The sequence below is a fragment of the Orycteropus afer genome, unplaced genomic scaffold (assembly GCF_000298275.1).
Source record: "Orycteropus afer afer isolate SDZICR_OR568_19922 unplaced genomic scaffold, OryAfe1.0 scaffold00358, whole genome shotgun sequence".
NCBI lineage: Eukaryota > Metazoa > Chordata > Mammalia > Tubulidentata > Orycteropodidae > Orycteropus > Orycteropus afer.
In genome coordinates, this window is record NW_006921945.1 from 1,408,503 (window position 1) to 1,424,235 (window position 15,733).

At 42.3% G+C, this 15,733-nt stretch overlaps 1 protein-coding gene across 1 annotated transcript in view; it reads left to right on the plus strand.

Moving 5' to 3' along the window:
- BRAF (B-Raf proto-oncogene, serine/threonine kinase) overlaps positions 1-15,733 on the plus strand; it is a 170,127-nt gene that overhangs the window by 89,251 nt on the left and 65,143 nt on the right. Inside the window, exons 3-5 of the mRNA XM_042782526.1 lie at positions 368-631; positions 11,358-11,461; positions 12,275-12,377. Coding sequence (XP_042638460.1) covers positions 368-631; positions 11,358-11,461; positions 12,275-12,377 — 471 coding nt within the window. The remainder of the gene's footprint in view (positions 1-367; positions 632-11,357; positions 11,462-12,274; positions 12,378-15,733) is intronic.

The window sequence follows — 15,733 nt, forward strand, 5'->3', positions numbered from 1 at the left end:
ATGGTAGGTAAATTGCGATTTACTAGAAAATTGGAAATAGTGTGCATTTTTATTACTATTTATAGGCAATTTAAATATCACTGATGTGTTTGTGTGTGTGTATGTGTATGTATATATATATACATGTATATATATATACATGTCAGCATCTCGATGTAATGTGGTATAACAAAAGATTTACTAATTAAAAGGTAAAGTATTCATAGATAGTATCTCCTGCAGTTATTTTGTAACTTGTAACTTATAACTTAAGACTCTGTTAGCTAGATTATAAAGAGGTTTTAATCAAAGACTTAATGTTTCGTATTTCCTTTTGTTACTGTCAGGACAAACTCCAGATTCAATGTAAGTTTACTTTATTTTATAGGCCTATGAAGAATACACCAGCAAGCTAGATGCCCTCCAACAAAGAGAACAGCAGTTATTGGAGTCCCTGGGGAATGGAACTGATTTTTCTGTTTCTAGCTCGGCATCAACGGACACCGTTACATCTTCCTCCTCTTCTAGCCTTTCAGTGCTACCTTCATCTCTTACAGTTTTTCAAAATCCCACAGATGTGTCACGGAGCAACCCCAAGTCACCACAAAAACCTATCGTTAGAGTCTTCCTGCCCAACAAACAGAGAACAGTGGTGAGTCAACTTTTCATACCACTTTGCTGGTTGTGTCTTTTTTTTTTTTTCAGAAAGTGCTGTCATTGAAAATAAGATATGTTATCACGTACAATCAGAAGTTATGCAAATAGATGCATTCATTTCAAACAGGAGTGGAAAAGACAGTTCATTGATGCCTGCATCTGTGTTCCTGGAACACAATTACTGTTTTTGGTGTCAGATTTGACATTTGAACCTGTGAACCAAGCTTGAATCATCATCAAATCTAAGTATTGATTCAGAATCAGTTTCAAGAGTTGAGCTTGTTTATCGTCTGCAGTGCCTTAGATAGGAGTGCTCATGGCATGTAGTGGTTAAGGCATTTGACTGCTAATCAGAAGATGGGTGAATTGAACCCACCAGCTGCTCCATAGGAGCAAGATGAGTCAGTCAGCTTCTGTGAAGATTGACAGCCTTGGAAACCCTATGGAGCAGTTGGCTCTGCCCTATAGTGTCACTAAGTCAGAACCAACTTTACAGCAATGGGTGTGGGCTTGGGTTTGGGATATCAGGTCACGTTCATTCTGCAGCCTTAAGAAATCCCTGTTCTGATTTATTATCAAATGATGAATTTTCTATGTGCTTGGTATTTTTTTTCCCTCTGTCTGCATACCTTTTGGTGGTTGGTCATTAATTCCATCACTAAAAAGAATATACCCTGAAAATACCACTTGAAGTGGGAATATCTGAAGGATTATCATGGATGGTCTATGATCTTTAGGTACAACAAGTATTGTCAGTTGACTTAATAAATGATGTGTCATTATATACCACTACTTTTTAAATGTATCTGGTTGCTTTTGACAGCAATTTAAAAATTCATTTACAAGCACAACTGGAGTCAAAGTAGTTTTTGAGGCTCTCCCCCCAGATAACAGAAGTTAAAATGTAATTGCCACTAGTCAGGTTCCAGAAGTACCATTTTGGACTTAAAAATAAAATTTATCATAAAGGCATTCTACTCCCCAAAGTTATGAATTGCTGTATTAGAGAGGAGACTGGAAAATAATGAAGTTGCCAAGTGTAGGCCTGTAGATTCCTGAGGAATTCTGGATAAGTTGTTGTTTCTGCTCAGAGGTGGGCATCCTGATGTTCCTCCTGCCTGTTCTTCCACGAGCAGTTGGAGCTGGTTGTGATGAAATGGGCTCCTGATTGTCCATGCTGAAGGATTGCAAGGAGTTAATTTAATGCATCTATCAAATAAATCCATTTTCCCTCCTTCTCTTTCTTCTGTTGAGTAGAATAGAATTATTTTTCCTGTTTTAAAATAGGGAATTTCTATGCAATATCCTTTCCAGATATTGCCCCAGAAAGGTAATTGGAACTCAGATCTGAGAGAGACGGGCAAGAGCTATCAGTGGCATTCTTGGGACTTGGAAAAATGTGAAACAGCTGGAATATTAGATGCAATGACAGCATTCTTGCTACTTCCCTTGAATGTGATGATGGTAATGTGATTATGTGGAAGAAATGTCCTTATTCTTAGGAGATGCCTGCTCCAGGATTGAGGGGTGAAGTGTCATGAGGCCTGTGACTGGTTCTTTCCCTGTTTTGGACCTGTAACTTACAGTGAAGCATGCACATCTGGCCCTTGAGAGTGTTCTCCTGTGCCCTGTCCTCCTCAGAACCTGCCACCAAGAGTGGCTCCTGTTCTGCCTCTGTCACAGTCGATTCATGTTGACCGTACTGGCAAATAGGATGACAGAAAGCAATATGGAGACTGAAAGCCAGAGAGCAAGAGAAAGCAAATATAGAAAAATAAGAGCAATTTTGGAATCTAAGTAGAGAGAATTTGGAGTTCATGGTACCATCTCTTCAGATTTTCTGTGTGTTTGAAATTTTTTATAATAAAATTGAAGAAATTCAAACTATATAGAATAAGGGAAAAATAGAAAGTTTCAAGGAAGCAGTTGTCACCAGAAACAGCAACAGTGATGAACATGCTGATACTAATTGAGGAAGCAGCAAGAGGACACTTCAAGTAAAACCTCACCATGCCCCTATAGTTAATGTTGATTAAAAAAAAAGAATCTATGAATGAAGTAAAAAGTAGATGAAACCTACCTGAAGGGCGGATTAGTGAGCTCTGGAAAGCAAGGAAAGAAAGATGTGGAAAATAAAAAAGAAAGGCTGAGAGGCATGAGGAATGGAATAAGCAGGTTCACTGTATGCCTGAAAGGAGTTCTCAGATAAGAACAGAAAGACATCAGGACGGACTCTGGAAATGGTGGCTCAGCTTTGTGAAAGACGTGAATCTTAAAGATTCGGGAAGCATGAGCCCTTAGTTGGATGGATAAATTTAGACCCACACTTACTAGACATAATACAGTGAAAGAACACTGTTCTAAATGCACTCAGGAAAAAAAGAAAAATTATCACAAGAATTACCATTAGATGACCCCCAGATTTCTGCATAGTAGCTATAAAAGCCAGAAGACAAGAGAACAATATAGTCAGAGTACTGAGAGATGCTTGTGAATTTCAGCAAAGCTGTGAGTTAGCTGGTTAGCTAAACTATCAGTGAAGACCCTTCTAGACAAGGAGTTTACTGCTCACAGGCTCTGGTTGAAGGAACTACCCAAGAAGGTTTACTTTAGGAAGAAAATGGAGCATCAGAGGAAGGAATGAGAAGTAAAAACTGGACCTAAAACCTTAACATTTGTAGAAGGAAACCTTTATGACCTGGAGTTAGGCAAAGATTTCGTAGATGTGACACAGAAAGCATAATGAACAAAGTGATAAGCTGAACTTCATCAAAATGCCAGACTTCTGTTACTGGAAGAGCAACGGTAAGAGCAAGAAAAGATAAGCCACAGACAAGGAGGTACTCTTTGCAGAGCACACACCTGATCAAGGGTGATGTAAACAAGTTCTGGTTCCCTAGTGCCGCTGTGACACTCTGACAGGAATGCACCACAAATGGGATGGCCTTCACAAACAGGAGTTTATTCTTACAATTTGGAGGCTTTAAGTCCAAGTTCAAAGTGCCAGGCTCTAGGGGCTGGGTGAAAGCCCCTCAACCTTGGGGTCCTGCTCTGCCTTCTGCTCCCAGCCCACTGGAGCTAGAGGCGTTTCTTTACTCAGACAGCTGCTGGCAGCTGAGGTTGAGAAGCCCCAAGGTTGACAAGTAAAAAGACACAGTCCGGATGGTACCAAACCACACGGCAGACCATTAACTTAAGTCCATTGTAAGTTCCAAGGTCGGCAGAGCATAGCAGGCTGCTGAGCAATGACACGGCTACATCCAGGGTCCAAGCGTGCCATAGGCTAGAGGCCATTCCCAAGGCTTCTCCTAAAATGCAGGAAGCAGACCACATCCCAAAGGCAACTCCTCAACTGCCTGTGGTAGATCCCACCATGGAATTGATTGCCAGTCTCATCATGGGAATAACTACCATCAGCTGCCCAGCCACTCAACCAGGCCTAGCCAAGTTGCCACACAAATATAACTACCACACAAGTCGATAATTTTTCAACTTTTTACAAGTGTACAACTTACAGCAATTCAACAGTCGGCGGTGCAACCCTGCCCTTAGTCCACGTGATTTTACCATCACTATTGAATTGGCAAACGTTACATAATAGATTATTACATCTACTACAAAAAAAGAGTGATGCTGAGGATACTCACGTGCACTTGCCAGTGGGAGACAGCAGCACATTCATTCTAGTGGTTGATGGGTCAAGCAGACAATACTGGGTAGGCTGATGGGAGACTGAAACGTAGCGTCCAGGTTGATGCAGTGGACACTCAAGTAACATTTAAAAATTGGACCTTTTTTTTTAGGCAACAAAGGGAATCTGTACAAACACAGGCCATATTCTTTGACCATATGTAATCCAAGTGGAAATTCATAAAAGTAAAAGAAAATCATGGTTTTGAAAATTTGAAGACATTGACAAGTAACTCATGCATCAGAGAAGAATTCTAATGGAAATTAGAAAATGATTAGAACTGCTTAAATAATGAGAATATTATAATACAAAACTTGAAGGATAAAGAGAAAGCAGTGATTAAAGGAAATTTATAGCTGTCAAAGGTTATAAAGACTAAAAATTAATGAGCTGAGTGTCTGAAAAAGTTAGAAAAAGTCTAATAGTATCAACTAAAAGAATGTAAAACAGGAGAAAGAAATGAAATAGAAAACAAAATTACAATAAAATCAGGAGAATGATGAATGTTTGAAAAGACTCAAATCCAGCAAGAAAGAAAAAGAAAAAAGAAGATGGAAGTACAGTGGAAATGATAAAGATGCCACTGCCCCTGTACAGTAGAGGTTTTAGAAATTGAGTACAGTGAACGGTGTTCTGTAGGAAGAAGATTAGGAAACTTAAACAAAGTAGGTTATTGACTAGAAAAATGTCTCCAAACTAATAAAAAACAAACAGAAAACTTCAGTAGGCCTGTATCCAGTAAAGAAGTAACTTCCACACACTCGCACCTAGTTTTACAGGCACAGATTCTACAAAGCATTTAAGGAACTTAGAATTCTAGTCATACACAAGTTTTACAGTTTCTAAGAAAAGTACGAGAGAACTTTTCTTGTCCTGTTGTCTGCTGTTTGTAGATCTTGGTTCTAAAAGCAGACAAAAATGATTAGGTAACAGAAAATGAAAGTTCATTTCAATTGTGGCTACATTTGCAGAAATCCTTAAGAAAATCCTGGCAACTGCGTCCAGCGCTATCTATATTTTAAAAGAATAACAATTATCCCAGGAACGGAGCAGTAATTTGTACAAAGTCAGTGCAGTTCCTTTTGGCAGATGGAAGGAGAAACACTACATGAACATCTCTCAAGTCAGTAACCGAAAGGCATGTCATCATAGTCAATACCTTTTTTGTGATTAGGAAGGAACTCTTTATAAACTTGGAATCAAAGAGACTCTCCTTAAATTTGGTAAAGGATATCTACAACAAATATCTGCCAAGAATATCTGCCTAAGGGTGCAGTCTCATTAAAATTGGAAGCAAGGAAAAAATGCTGGCTGCACTTTTGTTCAACATGGTGTTGAATATCCTAGCCAGTGCAGAGCAAAACAAAGAAATAACCGACAAAGATTAGAAAGAAAAATGGAACTGTTATTACATGCAAATGTTATACCAATCTACTGAAACTTAAAATCGATTAGACCCTTATGCATGTGTGATGTACAGTGTGTAAAAACCCTCCTGTGTCCTCTCCTTTGTGTGGTCAAGCCTGGGAGAGAGCAGTGTTGACTCATGTTGGTGCTGAAATGACTGTGTCCAGTGTTAATAGCATAGCTGTGGAGCGCAGGATGCACCTGGCTCCTGGTCAGTTCTGTTCTTCTCTTTCAGCAGCAGCAGAAGGGCCTCTCTACCTGCTCTGCTAGGTCAGTGTTTTTCCCCCTTGGAGTTCTATCAGATGAGGTAATTGGTTAGCTTTAGTTTTGATTTTGCTTTCATTAGTTTAGCTTTATGCTTTTATAGACTGACAGTTTTAACAAATCCTGTGGTCAGTGAGTCTTTACTAGTTAAATTCAACTTGACCAGGAAGCATGCTTAATTTTAACATTGCTTTTACCTTACAAAGTTTTTGTGGTATGAGGAGCCACTCCTTTTCACTTTCATAAGACCACATTGTAAGCAGATCATACCACATTTTTCCTTGGAAACAATGTCATGATCAATGGAACAGTCCTGACCAAGATCAGTGGCCAGGAAGCTATAAATTTGAATTTATGCTCAAAATCCATATATCAGCATCTATATTCTCTGCCAGTTTATTCAGGGAGTCCCACGAGTACATAGGTCTCATGAATACTTAAGACCCATAATAAAGTCTATGCTGAAAAATGTAAACTGCAAGATGAACCTACCAGGTCAAATAATTAAATATATGGCAGTGTTGATGGCCACCTGACCTTCAGAAGGAATTCTTACAGGTTAAAAACCTTCATGAAAATTTGAAATATACACCAAAGTAGAGTACTGTCATGAGCCACCATGCGACTGTGGCAAAAGATACCTTTACTAAAGGTACCTTTACTAAAGTTCAAAATGACCTATCATTTTGAAAACTGATGTGTGAGAGTATGGATAGATGCATTTTATTTTGGTCTGAATTTCTCTTTGGCAGACATTCAGATGAATCCATTGACTCTAGCTCTTCTCTTTGTTCAGAAGTAGATTGCTTTTTTTTTTTTTTTTGAGAAAACAATCCTTGCTGCTTTGACAAGCCTCCTCAAGGAGGTTAAATTTGGAGGTTTGAAGGAGTGTTACAGACCGGGTTCTTTGGAATATATCTTTTTCGTCTTCTCCTCCCTTTTTCTCTTAGTGAATAGGTAGTACTTGGGTGTGATTGACGTCAGGAAATCTTACTCCTGCCCTGCCCTGTGCATCTAGTTCCCCTGCCCCTTTCGCTAACCATGTGTATTAGGGTTGTTTTGTGTCTTTTCTCTGTCTCGCTTTCTGTATGTGCACATTTTCAGTGTTAGTTTAGAGACCAGCAAATGCAAATAAACATCCAGATCTCCCTGCTCCCTTCATACTGCCTTTCACACAGAAGGCATCATACTGCGTATATTGTTCTGTTGTTTGCTTATGGAGAGCTTCCTGGGAGTTTCCTGTTTCCCTACATGGAGAACTTCCATATTCTATTTCATAGCTACTGTCTACTGTCTGGATGTACCGTAGTTGATGTCACCAGTGCTCTGACTGTGCAGACTTTTGCTGCACAGTCAGTGCTATAGCAAATAACATGGCACACACATCATTATGTATCACATGTGTATCTGTGAGGGAAATTTCCAAAGGAAGGCTTGCCCAGATCGAAGGGAGATTGACGTTTGTAATTTGATAGATACTCCATAGCACTTGCTTAATTTTACTGTCACAGCGACTCCCCGGGATAAAGACCTGGTGACCTCCCCCCATCAAGAATATAGCCTAGAAAACCCTCTGGGGCTCTCCTCTATCAGGTGGGGTCACTGAGTTGGCAGTGACTCGAGGGCACCAACAGCAGCCAGCAATGCATGGGATGCCTGTCTCCATGGTCTCATCAGCAGAGCACATTGTCAGCCTCTGGGATTGTCGCCAGTGTGACGGACGAAACTGGGCTGGCAAGGGTGAGTTTGCGTTTCCCCGAATGAGGCTGAGCACCTTGTCACGTGTGTGAAGGCCATCTGCACTTGTGAACTGTCTCTCCGTCCCTTGTCCGTTTTTCTATTGGAGCCTTCGTCTTGATCTCAGTTTGTCCGGAGCTCTTTATATATCAGCAGGTTTCCTATGTCTGTTACACGAAGTTTTTTTCCCCAGTTTGCATTTGTCTTTTTGACTTTACCTACAGTGTGTTTGTTTGTTTGTTTGTTTGTTTTGCCATACAAAAGTGGGTGTTTTTTTTTTTTTTCATTTTTATGTTGTAGTAGTTGTTGTTATGTGTTGTCAAGTCAGACCCGACTCATAGCGACCCCTCCTTGGGTTGCCGAGGCAGTATCACTACGGAAGTAGATGGCCCAACCTTCCTTCCGAGGAGTGGCTGGTGGGTTTGAACCTCCAGCCCTCTGGTTAGCAGTCAAATGCTTTAGGCGCTACACCACCAGAGCTCCCTATTTTTATGTAGTTGAGTTTAATGATTTCCTTTTATGGCTTCCAGATTTTGCTTCACCAGTAATGGCCTTTATCACTTGACGGTTGTCAAGAAGTTTGTCTGTGTTTTCTTCCAGTGCTTCTATGGTTTGTGCCTTCCTTCCTTTCTTTCAGTATTTAGATCTATAGTCCATTTGGAGTTTGTCCTGGTGTGTGTGATATGAAGAGTGAAGAAGATCCTGGGTAGAGTGAGAAAAAGTGTGGAACAAAACTCAAAATCATTTAAAAAAAAAACAAAAAAAAAAAAAAAGGCTTATGGGTCTGATAGAGCCTGGTAAAACTCCCCAGACAGTGGCCCCTAGTCACCCTTCAGGCCTGGAATTAATTGAACACTGGCTTCTAGCCAAACAATAGACAGGCATATGGGGTGAACATTTACATCAGGTAGATAACACTCCTTGGAGCAGTCAGTCATGGGAGATGAGAAGGGCAGTATTTGCACAAGGGGGCAGGAATGCATAGGAAGGAAGGACACAGGGAAGAGGTAACTACAGGGAGGAAGTGGAAAGAGAGCTGTTACATTGTGGGCAATTGCAGTCGGTGTCATGAAACAAAATGTGTATGAACTGCTGTATGGAAAAGGAATTTCCTCTGTAAACTTTCACTCAAATCACAATTTAGAAAAAAAAAGTTATGGTGCAGTGTATAGGAACTTTTTTTTCTGGATTGATTTTAGTTGTCTTAAAATCCGTTATTGAGAAGTTCACCTTTACCCAGTTTCAGATGCTGCCTTTTTCATGCTCTGGTTTGGTCTTTCTGTTCTGTGCCATTGATCTAACCATCGATTGCACAGACTATCGTGAAGGAACGTAACGGTGCAGAAACTCAGCTTACCAGAGTAGATGAGGAAGGACAGGTTGATGATATTGATAGAGTGGAAAATCAGATTCTTGCCTACCCATGAAATATATGGGAATTCTGGTTGAATAGTGCCTAAGGCATTTGACTGCTAATCAGAAGGTTGGTGGTTCAAATCTACCAGCTGCTCTACAGAAGGAAGATGGGGGAGTCTACTTCCGTAAGGATTTTACTGCCTTGGAGACCCAGCGTGGGCCACTGTGAGTGGGAGTGGACTCGATGGCAGTGAGACTGAAATGCACACTCCACTCGGCATCGGCTTGTGCCGAGGAGAGCAGGAGGCGGCCTCAGTGGAGGGGTAGCATTAGGCGAGTGTATGAAGATGTCCAAAGAGGCGGAGGGTTAGGTAGCCCAGGTCATTGTTGGCCTTGTATGCCTTCTTTGGGAATTTGTATTTTAGCCTGTAAATAATGGGAAATTTTAAGCTGTCTAGTGAAATAGGAGCTCTGGTGGCGTAGTACCTAAGGCATTTGACTGCTAACCAGAAGGCTGGTGGTTCAAACTCATGAGCCACTCCCCGGAAGGAAGATGGGGCAATCTACTTCCATAGAGATACCGCCTCGACAACCCAAGGAGGAGTCGCTATGAGTCAGGATCGACTTGTCAGTAGTGAGTTTGGTTTTGGAATTTACAAGATTGTGTTTTAGGCTGAGGTTCTAAAGATAAGTTCCTCAGCAGTCCACACATGGCTTCAGGGCCCATGAGCCTCTGAAATTTTGTTTCAGAGAGGATGCCTGATGTACACACAAGTGCACATGCGTGCACACGCTCACACACACACATGCACGCAGTTAAGAATGCTTTCTTCAGAAAGATTTCTCTGAAGACGTGGATGGAAGAAATTGCATGGGGTATCAACCAAGATTGGACCACCGATCAGAAAGGTCTTGCCTTTGTGCTGGCAGAAGATGAGTGGTGGGGGGAGGGTGTGAGCTTTCCCGTGAGTTATTTCTGGAAGGGACCCCTCCAGTCTTTTCTTGAATATTTCCAGTGATTAGCCTACTCTGTCATGACAGACTTGTCTTTTGCTGCATAGTTTTAATAATGGTTGCATTGAGCTAAAGTCTGCCTCCTGCTACTTTTCATCACAGGTCCTAGTTTGGTTTTCTGAATTGTTCCCTCTTCAAAATACTATTTATATTCAGGTTGGCTTCATTTTTTCCCTCTAGCCTAAGAGTCCCAAGAGTCTTTGGAAACTTTTGCTTTCCTAAGTACGTTAGTGAATTGAAAGAATGCATCATTTACTTTTATTGTTACTAACACCCCCACCCCAAGTGAAGAGGCCAGCACTCCCGTGCTCACTGCCCTCAGCCCCACGGCAGCCCACACCGTGGGTCAGGACTCTCAGCTCCACGGTGTTCACCTGGGCCTTGGGGGTGGGGAGCAGGCTGGAGGCAGAGAGGACGTCCAGAGAAAGGGTCTTTCTCCCCCTCCCTTTGCCTGCCCCTTCCCTCCCTGTGCCCAGTGTCTTAGCTCTGCTTCTCCCTATGCTGCCTTAAGGGAGTGAGGAAGATCGTGCCTGGGGTTCCAGAGTCCTGCCCTCTCGGCTTAGTGAAAGCAGCTTTGTCTCCCAGCAGTGTCTGCTGATTCACTGAGGGAAAAACTCTGCTACTGTCCAGGTCCCATGTGCGGCCGTGGACCAATTACCAGGTTGGGTTTGGGAAATCCATAGCCTGCTTAAGTTGTCTGTAGCTCTTGAGGACCACAGGGATTCTCAGGAGGGCCCGGCTCCCCAAGGAAACCAGGCGCTGGGCAGCTAGGTAAGCCTGCCTGTGTACACTGAGATAGCTGTTTTCCTCCTGCTGTGTTGAGGGTCAGCAAGAAGACCCTTAAGGATCATCAGTGTGATCAAAAGATGCCTTCCTCAGCTTTGAACAATGTCAGAGCAAAACAGTTTTTCCTTTAAGTGTTGGCATCTGTTGTTGCTCAGTGGTGAGTGCATAAGAGTCTTTATATTTTCTATTCCTTTTTATATGTTTAAGATGTTTTATAATTCCGTAAAAGACTAAATAAGAAATGAATTTTGCTTGAATTCAAGTTAGTAAATAACAACAGATACTTGTTTCCTCATTTCCCACTAAGTTAGCCCTAGAAATGACCTTGATCTGGCCTGGTAGTGCACAGGAAGTTTTAAAGGTGTTATCTGTCTGAGGAAGGTACGTGGTTGAGTTTTGTCTTTAATGATGTGGAAAATTATGATTGCTTTCTGTTGGCTCACATCGTGTATTTATGGTACCGTAGGTACCTGCAAGGTGTGGCGTCACCGTCCGAGACAGTCTGAAGAAAGCTCTGATGATGAGAGGCCTGATCCCAGAGTGCTGTGCTGTGTACAGAGTCCAAGATGGGTATGGTTTGTATGTGACGTGGACTTGTATTTTAAAAAAGGAAAAAAATGCAAACATTGAACTTTGGGGCTTTCCATATGGTCTGTACCCAAATCTAGTGAATTGGTAATCAACTTCAGAGAAAAATATTAAATTAGCATAAATAAACCTTATAGGTGCTTTGAGGAGTTAACATGAATAATTTTGTGACTGTAGTCCTTATTACTCTGATCAAATGACTTTATTGGAATTTGAAATTCTTTGGATTTTTGAGCCACATGGAATGTGACTTATCTGCATAATGGACTCTTCCCCGCTCTCCTGTTTTTAATACAATCTCATAGTTTCACAAAAGGCTTTACCAAGATTAACATTTTATATGGAACTTTTTCTCTTTCAGAAAGCATCTAACATCGCCTTGAAAGTTTGAATCCCCTTTTAAAAAACAAATCCTTTTTGGGGCGTGTTGTCCCTCAAGTACTCTTTCTCTTTGAATGGCTAGATAAGTCCACACCTGTGATTTTCTCTTTTTTTTTTTTTTTCGGGACCCCAGGAACAATCCCATTTTCTGCTGTTGTAGGTCTTTTCTGGAGCTGGCTTGAAGAAAAGAGTACATCTCTTTACCCTGCTGTTTGTCCAAGAGTGATACATTTATTTGGGGTAAACTTAAAAATTAATTTATTGCCATTTCAACTTCTAACGATGGAAGACCAGGGAGCCAAACCTCCCTCACTGTTCCTAGCCCCTCAATAACCAGGTTTTGTATCTCCAGCGTGGGGCGTTTGAGGATTTTAGGTGTGCTAACCAAGAAAGGGTTGTGTCTACACTTTTCAGAGAGAAGAAACCGATTGGCTGGGACACTGATATCTCCTGGCTCACCGGAGAGGAGCTGCACGTGGAAGTGTTGGAGAACGTGCCGCTGACGACACACAACTTCGTACGGCCCTTTCATGTTTTGAAATGCCAAAATGTTCGGGTTCTCGTGAATGAATATGAAATATCAGTGAAGTATTTTGAGGCTGACATTTTACCGTAGTTGAAAATCAGTACTCTTCTTGAAAAACTTGTATTTTAACTAAGAAGTTGCATTTGAACCTTTTACTTTACTTTTAATTTTAAAAAGCAATGCACGTCATTATTAAAAATGAAAAAGAAGTTGGAGCGGTACAAACGTATATAAAGTGGGAGTCCCCTCATGGAGGTAAATGTTGGTTAACAGATGACTGTGTAGTCTTGTGAATGTTTTCTGTGTACACACACTAACGTGTGCTTGGACCCTGAAGCCCAAAGCGTTCTCCTTTTTCTTTTCTTTCCCTTCACGCATCCCTTTGGTCTCATTCTACCTTCTCCTCAAACCAGAATCAGAGCCATGCTCAGTGGTAGCCTTCCCCTGTTTCAGAGTTCTTAACTAACACTACACCACATATCGCTTTCCATATCAGTACATCTAGCTTTATTTTTGTAGTCATTTCATAGTAGTCCATAAAAATAGGAATTTGGTATATTTGACTGTCCTTCGATTAAGAAACATTGAAGTTGTTGCTGCTGTCTGACTCTACTGCACACAGGGCTGGACAGAGTCTTGATGTCGACATGTTGGCACACTGCCAGTGTTTCTGAGGCTAGACTGCTGGGCGTGCACTAGCTGAGTACGCAGCTTTTTCTCTGGGTTTTGTATTTGCCAGAACTCTAGTATAAGCTGAGTGTCACCAGCAGGAGGCCTGGCCCAGGGGTCTTTCCACTTAGAGGGACAGAGACAGTCTCTGAGCTCAAGAACCTGCTCTGGACACCAGAAGCACAGTGCTCGTGAGGCAGGAGTGTGCGTCTGACTTTTCTGTATATAGATAGGCCATTTTGACCAGAGTTTATGTTTCTTCTAGAGGGATGGTTCGTGCTCCCCTTCAAGCTTCAGCTGTTTTCCCACGTGCCTTATTGGTTAGTCCTGCTGGGCTCTTAAAGCCAAAGATTGGGAAGCAAGTTGCTTTTGTTAGGAGCGTCTGTGCTCTAGGGACTCCCTTAGTAATAACTAATGAGATCGGCTCTGTGCACCAGTCAGTAGGGCACGTTTGGATGAGTATAAGACACACTTCATGTCCACCTCATTGACTCTGCAGGCCATGGTGTTACAGTGATGAGGTAGAAAATGCCTTAGTGTCATCTTCAAACCACAAACTGGTGGAATTTTGAGTAGATGAATCTTCTAAGATTTTATTTAGGTTTTTAAGAACCTTAAAACAGTTGAGCCTCCATTCCATGGTGGTGAACACTCCTTTTCTTAATGATGATTCTTAGCTGGAATTTGGGTGTGAGGAGGTGGAGGAAGATCTAAGTTGTGAAGGATGAGAAAATAATGTTGATCCCAGGAAGGTCTTCTCCAAAGAGGAGTGTTGTGGTTCCCTAGTGCTGCTCTGACAAGAATATATACCACAAATGGGATGGTTTTAACAAACAGGAGTTTATTCTTAACAATTTGGAGGCTTTAAGTCCAAGTTCAAAGTGCCAGGCTCTAGGGGCTGGGTGAAGGCCCCTCACTCAACCTTGGGGTCCAGCTCTGCCTCCTGCTCCCAGCCTACTGGAGCTAGAGGCATTTCTTCACTCAGACAGCTGTTGGCTGCTGAGGCAGAGAAGCCCCAAGGTTGACAAATCAAAAGGCACAATACTGATGTTACCAAATCACATGGCAGGCCATTAACTTAAGTCCACTGTAAGTCCCAAGGTCAGCAGAGCATAGCAGGCTGCTGAGCAATGACACGGCTACATGCAGGATCCAAGCATGCCATAGGCTAGAGACCGTTCTCAAAGCTTCTCCTTATATATAGGAAACAGACCACATCCCAAAGGCAACTACTCAGCTGCCTGTGGTAGATCCCGCCATGGAATTGATTGCCAGTCTCATCATGGGGAATAACTACCACCAGCTGCCCAGCCACTCACCCAGACCTAGCAAAGTTGACACACAAACATAACCACCACAAGGAGAGTGAACACTAACTTCCAGTGAGTTCCAGAGTGTGGAAGCCCACCCAGCCCAGTCCGGGAGCTGCCAGGATGTTTGCATTGAGTGCGTTTTATTGCCCACACTCTGTCTGACCTGGGGCTGTCACAGCGAGTTAGGACAGCAGGAGCCCTGCTCTAGAGTAGAGACGTGATCAGTTCAGCAGAAATTTCTGTGAGCACTGTTGATAGCGTGTATGTATGAGATGCTGTAGGTGTGTGCAGCACACGCTCCTGCCCTGGGCTTTCAGGAGTCAGGAGGGTTCCCGATGGAGGAAGCGTCTAAGCTACAGCCCGACAGCGGAGTAGTGAATGGCAGGTAAAGAGAAAAGGAACGTGTCCTCCAGGCAGAGGGAGCAGCAGCAAAGCGTGTGCCTGTGAAGTTGTGAGAGAAGTTGGGAATGGCTGGCACAGGGTTGGGGAAGGGGCTTGGCCATGTAGCAAGAACTGGGGGTCAGGATGTAGGCAGAGTCCAGCTCAAAATGCCCTTGTAAGTCATGTTAAACACTTGGATTTTCCCCAAAACGTATCATTTTAAAACATAAGTCAGTGACAGGAAAAAAAGACCACAGTGGAGTAGATGAGTCGAGGAAGAGAAATCGAGGGCTTGATGGAACTGAACCACTGATGGATGACATGAGTGGTAACTGAGAGGAGCTGATGCCTGCAACGCAGACCCTGTGAAAGCATCTCGTGTTTTGCTGTGCACTAGCTACTCCCCGAGACTCTGCTAGTGTTCATGATGCTAGCATTTTAACATATAACTCGGTTTGGTAAATAGTGGCTGCTATTAAGAAAAAAATTAAAGAAATTGTTTGATTCCTTGTATACAGAGAGACAAATGGAAAAGGAGCCAAACTAGAAAAGGCAGTTGCCCTGACATGGGGTTGAGGGATGTGATACATAGAAAAAAGGGTGAAGAAGACAAGAGGCATTTTAAAACTATTGACATTTTTCTTAAAAAGCCAGAATAGATTTTGACCAGGGTATCATTTTCTTGATGGGGCACTATTTTAAGATAACTTTGTATTCCATATTTATTAAAAATGGAGTTTGATAAACTGTTGTTGTTGTTAGGTGCCGTTGAGTCGTCTCCAACTCATAGTGACCCTGTGCACAACAGAACAAAACACTGCCCAGTCCTGTGCCAGCCTCACAATCCCTGCTATACCCGAGCCCATCAATGCAGCCACTGTGTCAATCCATCTCATTGAGGGCCTTCCCCTTCTTCATTGACCCTCCACTTTACCAAGCATGATATCCTTCTCCAGGGAATGGTTCCTTCTGACAACATGACCA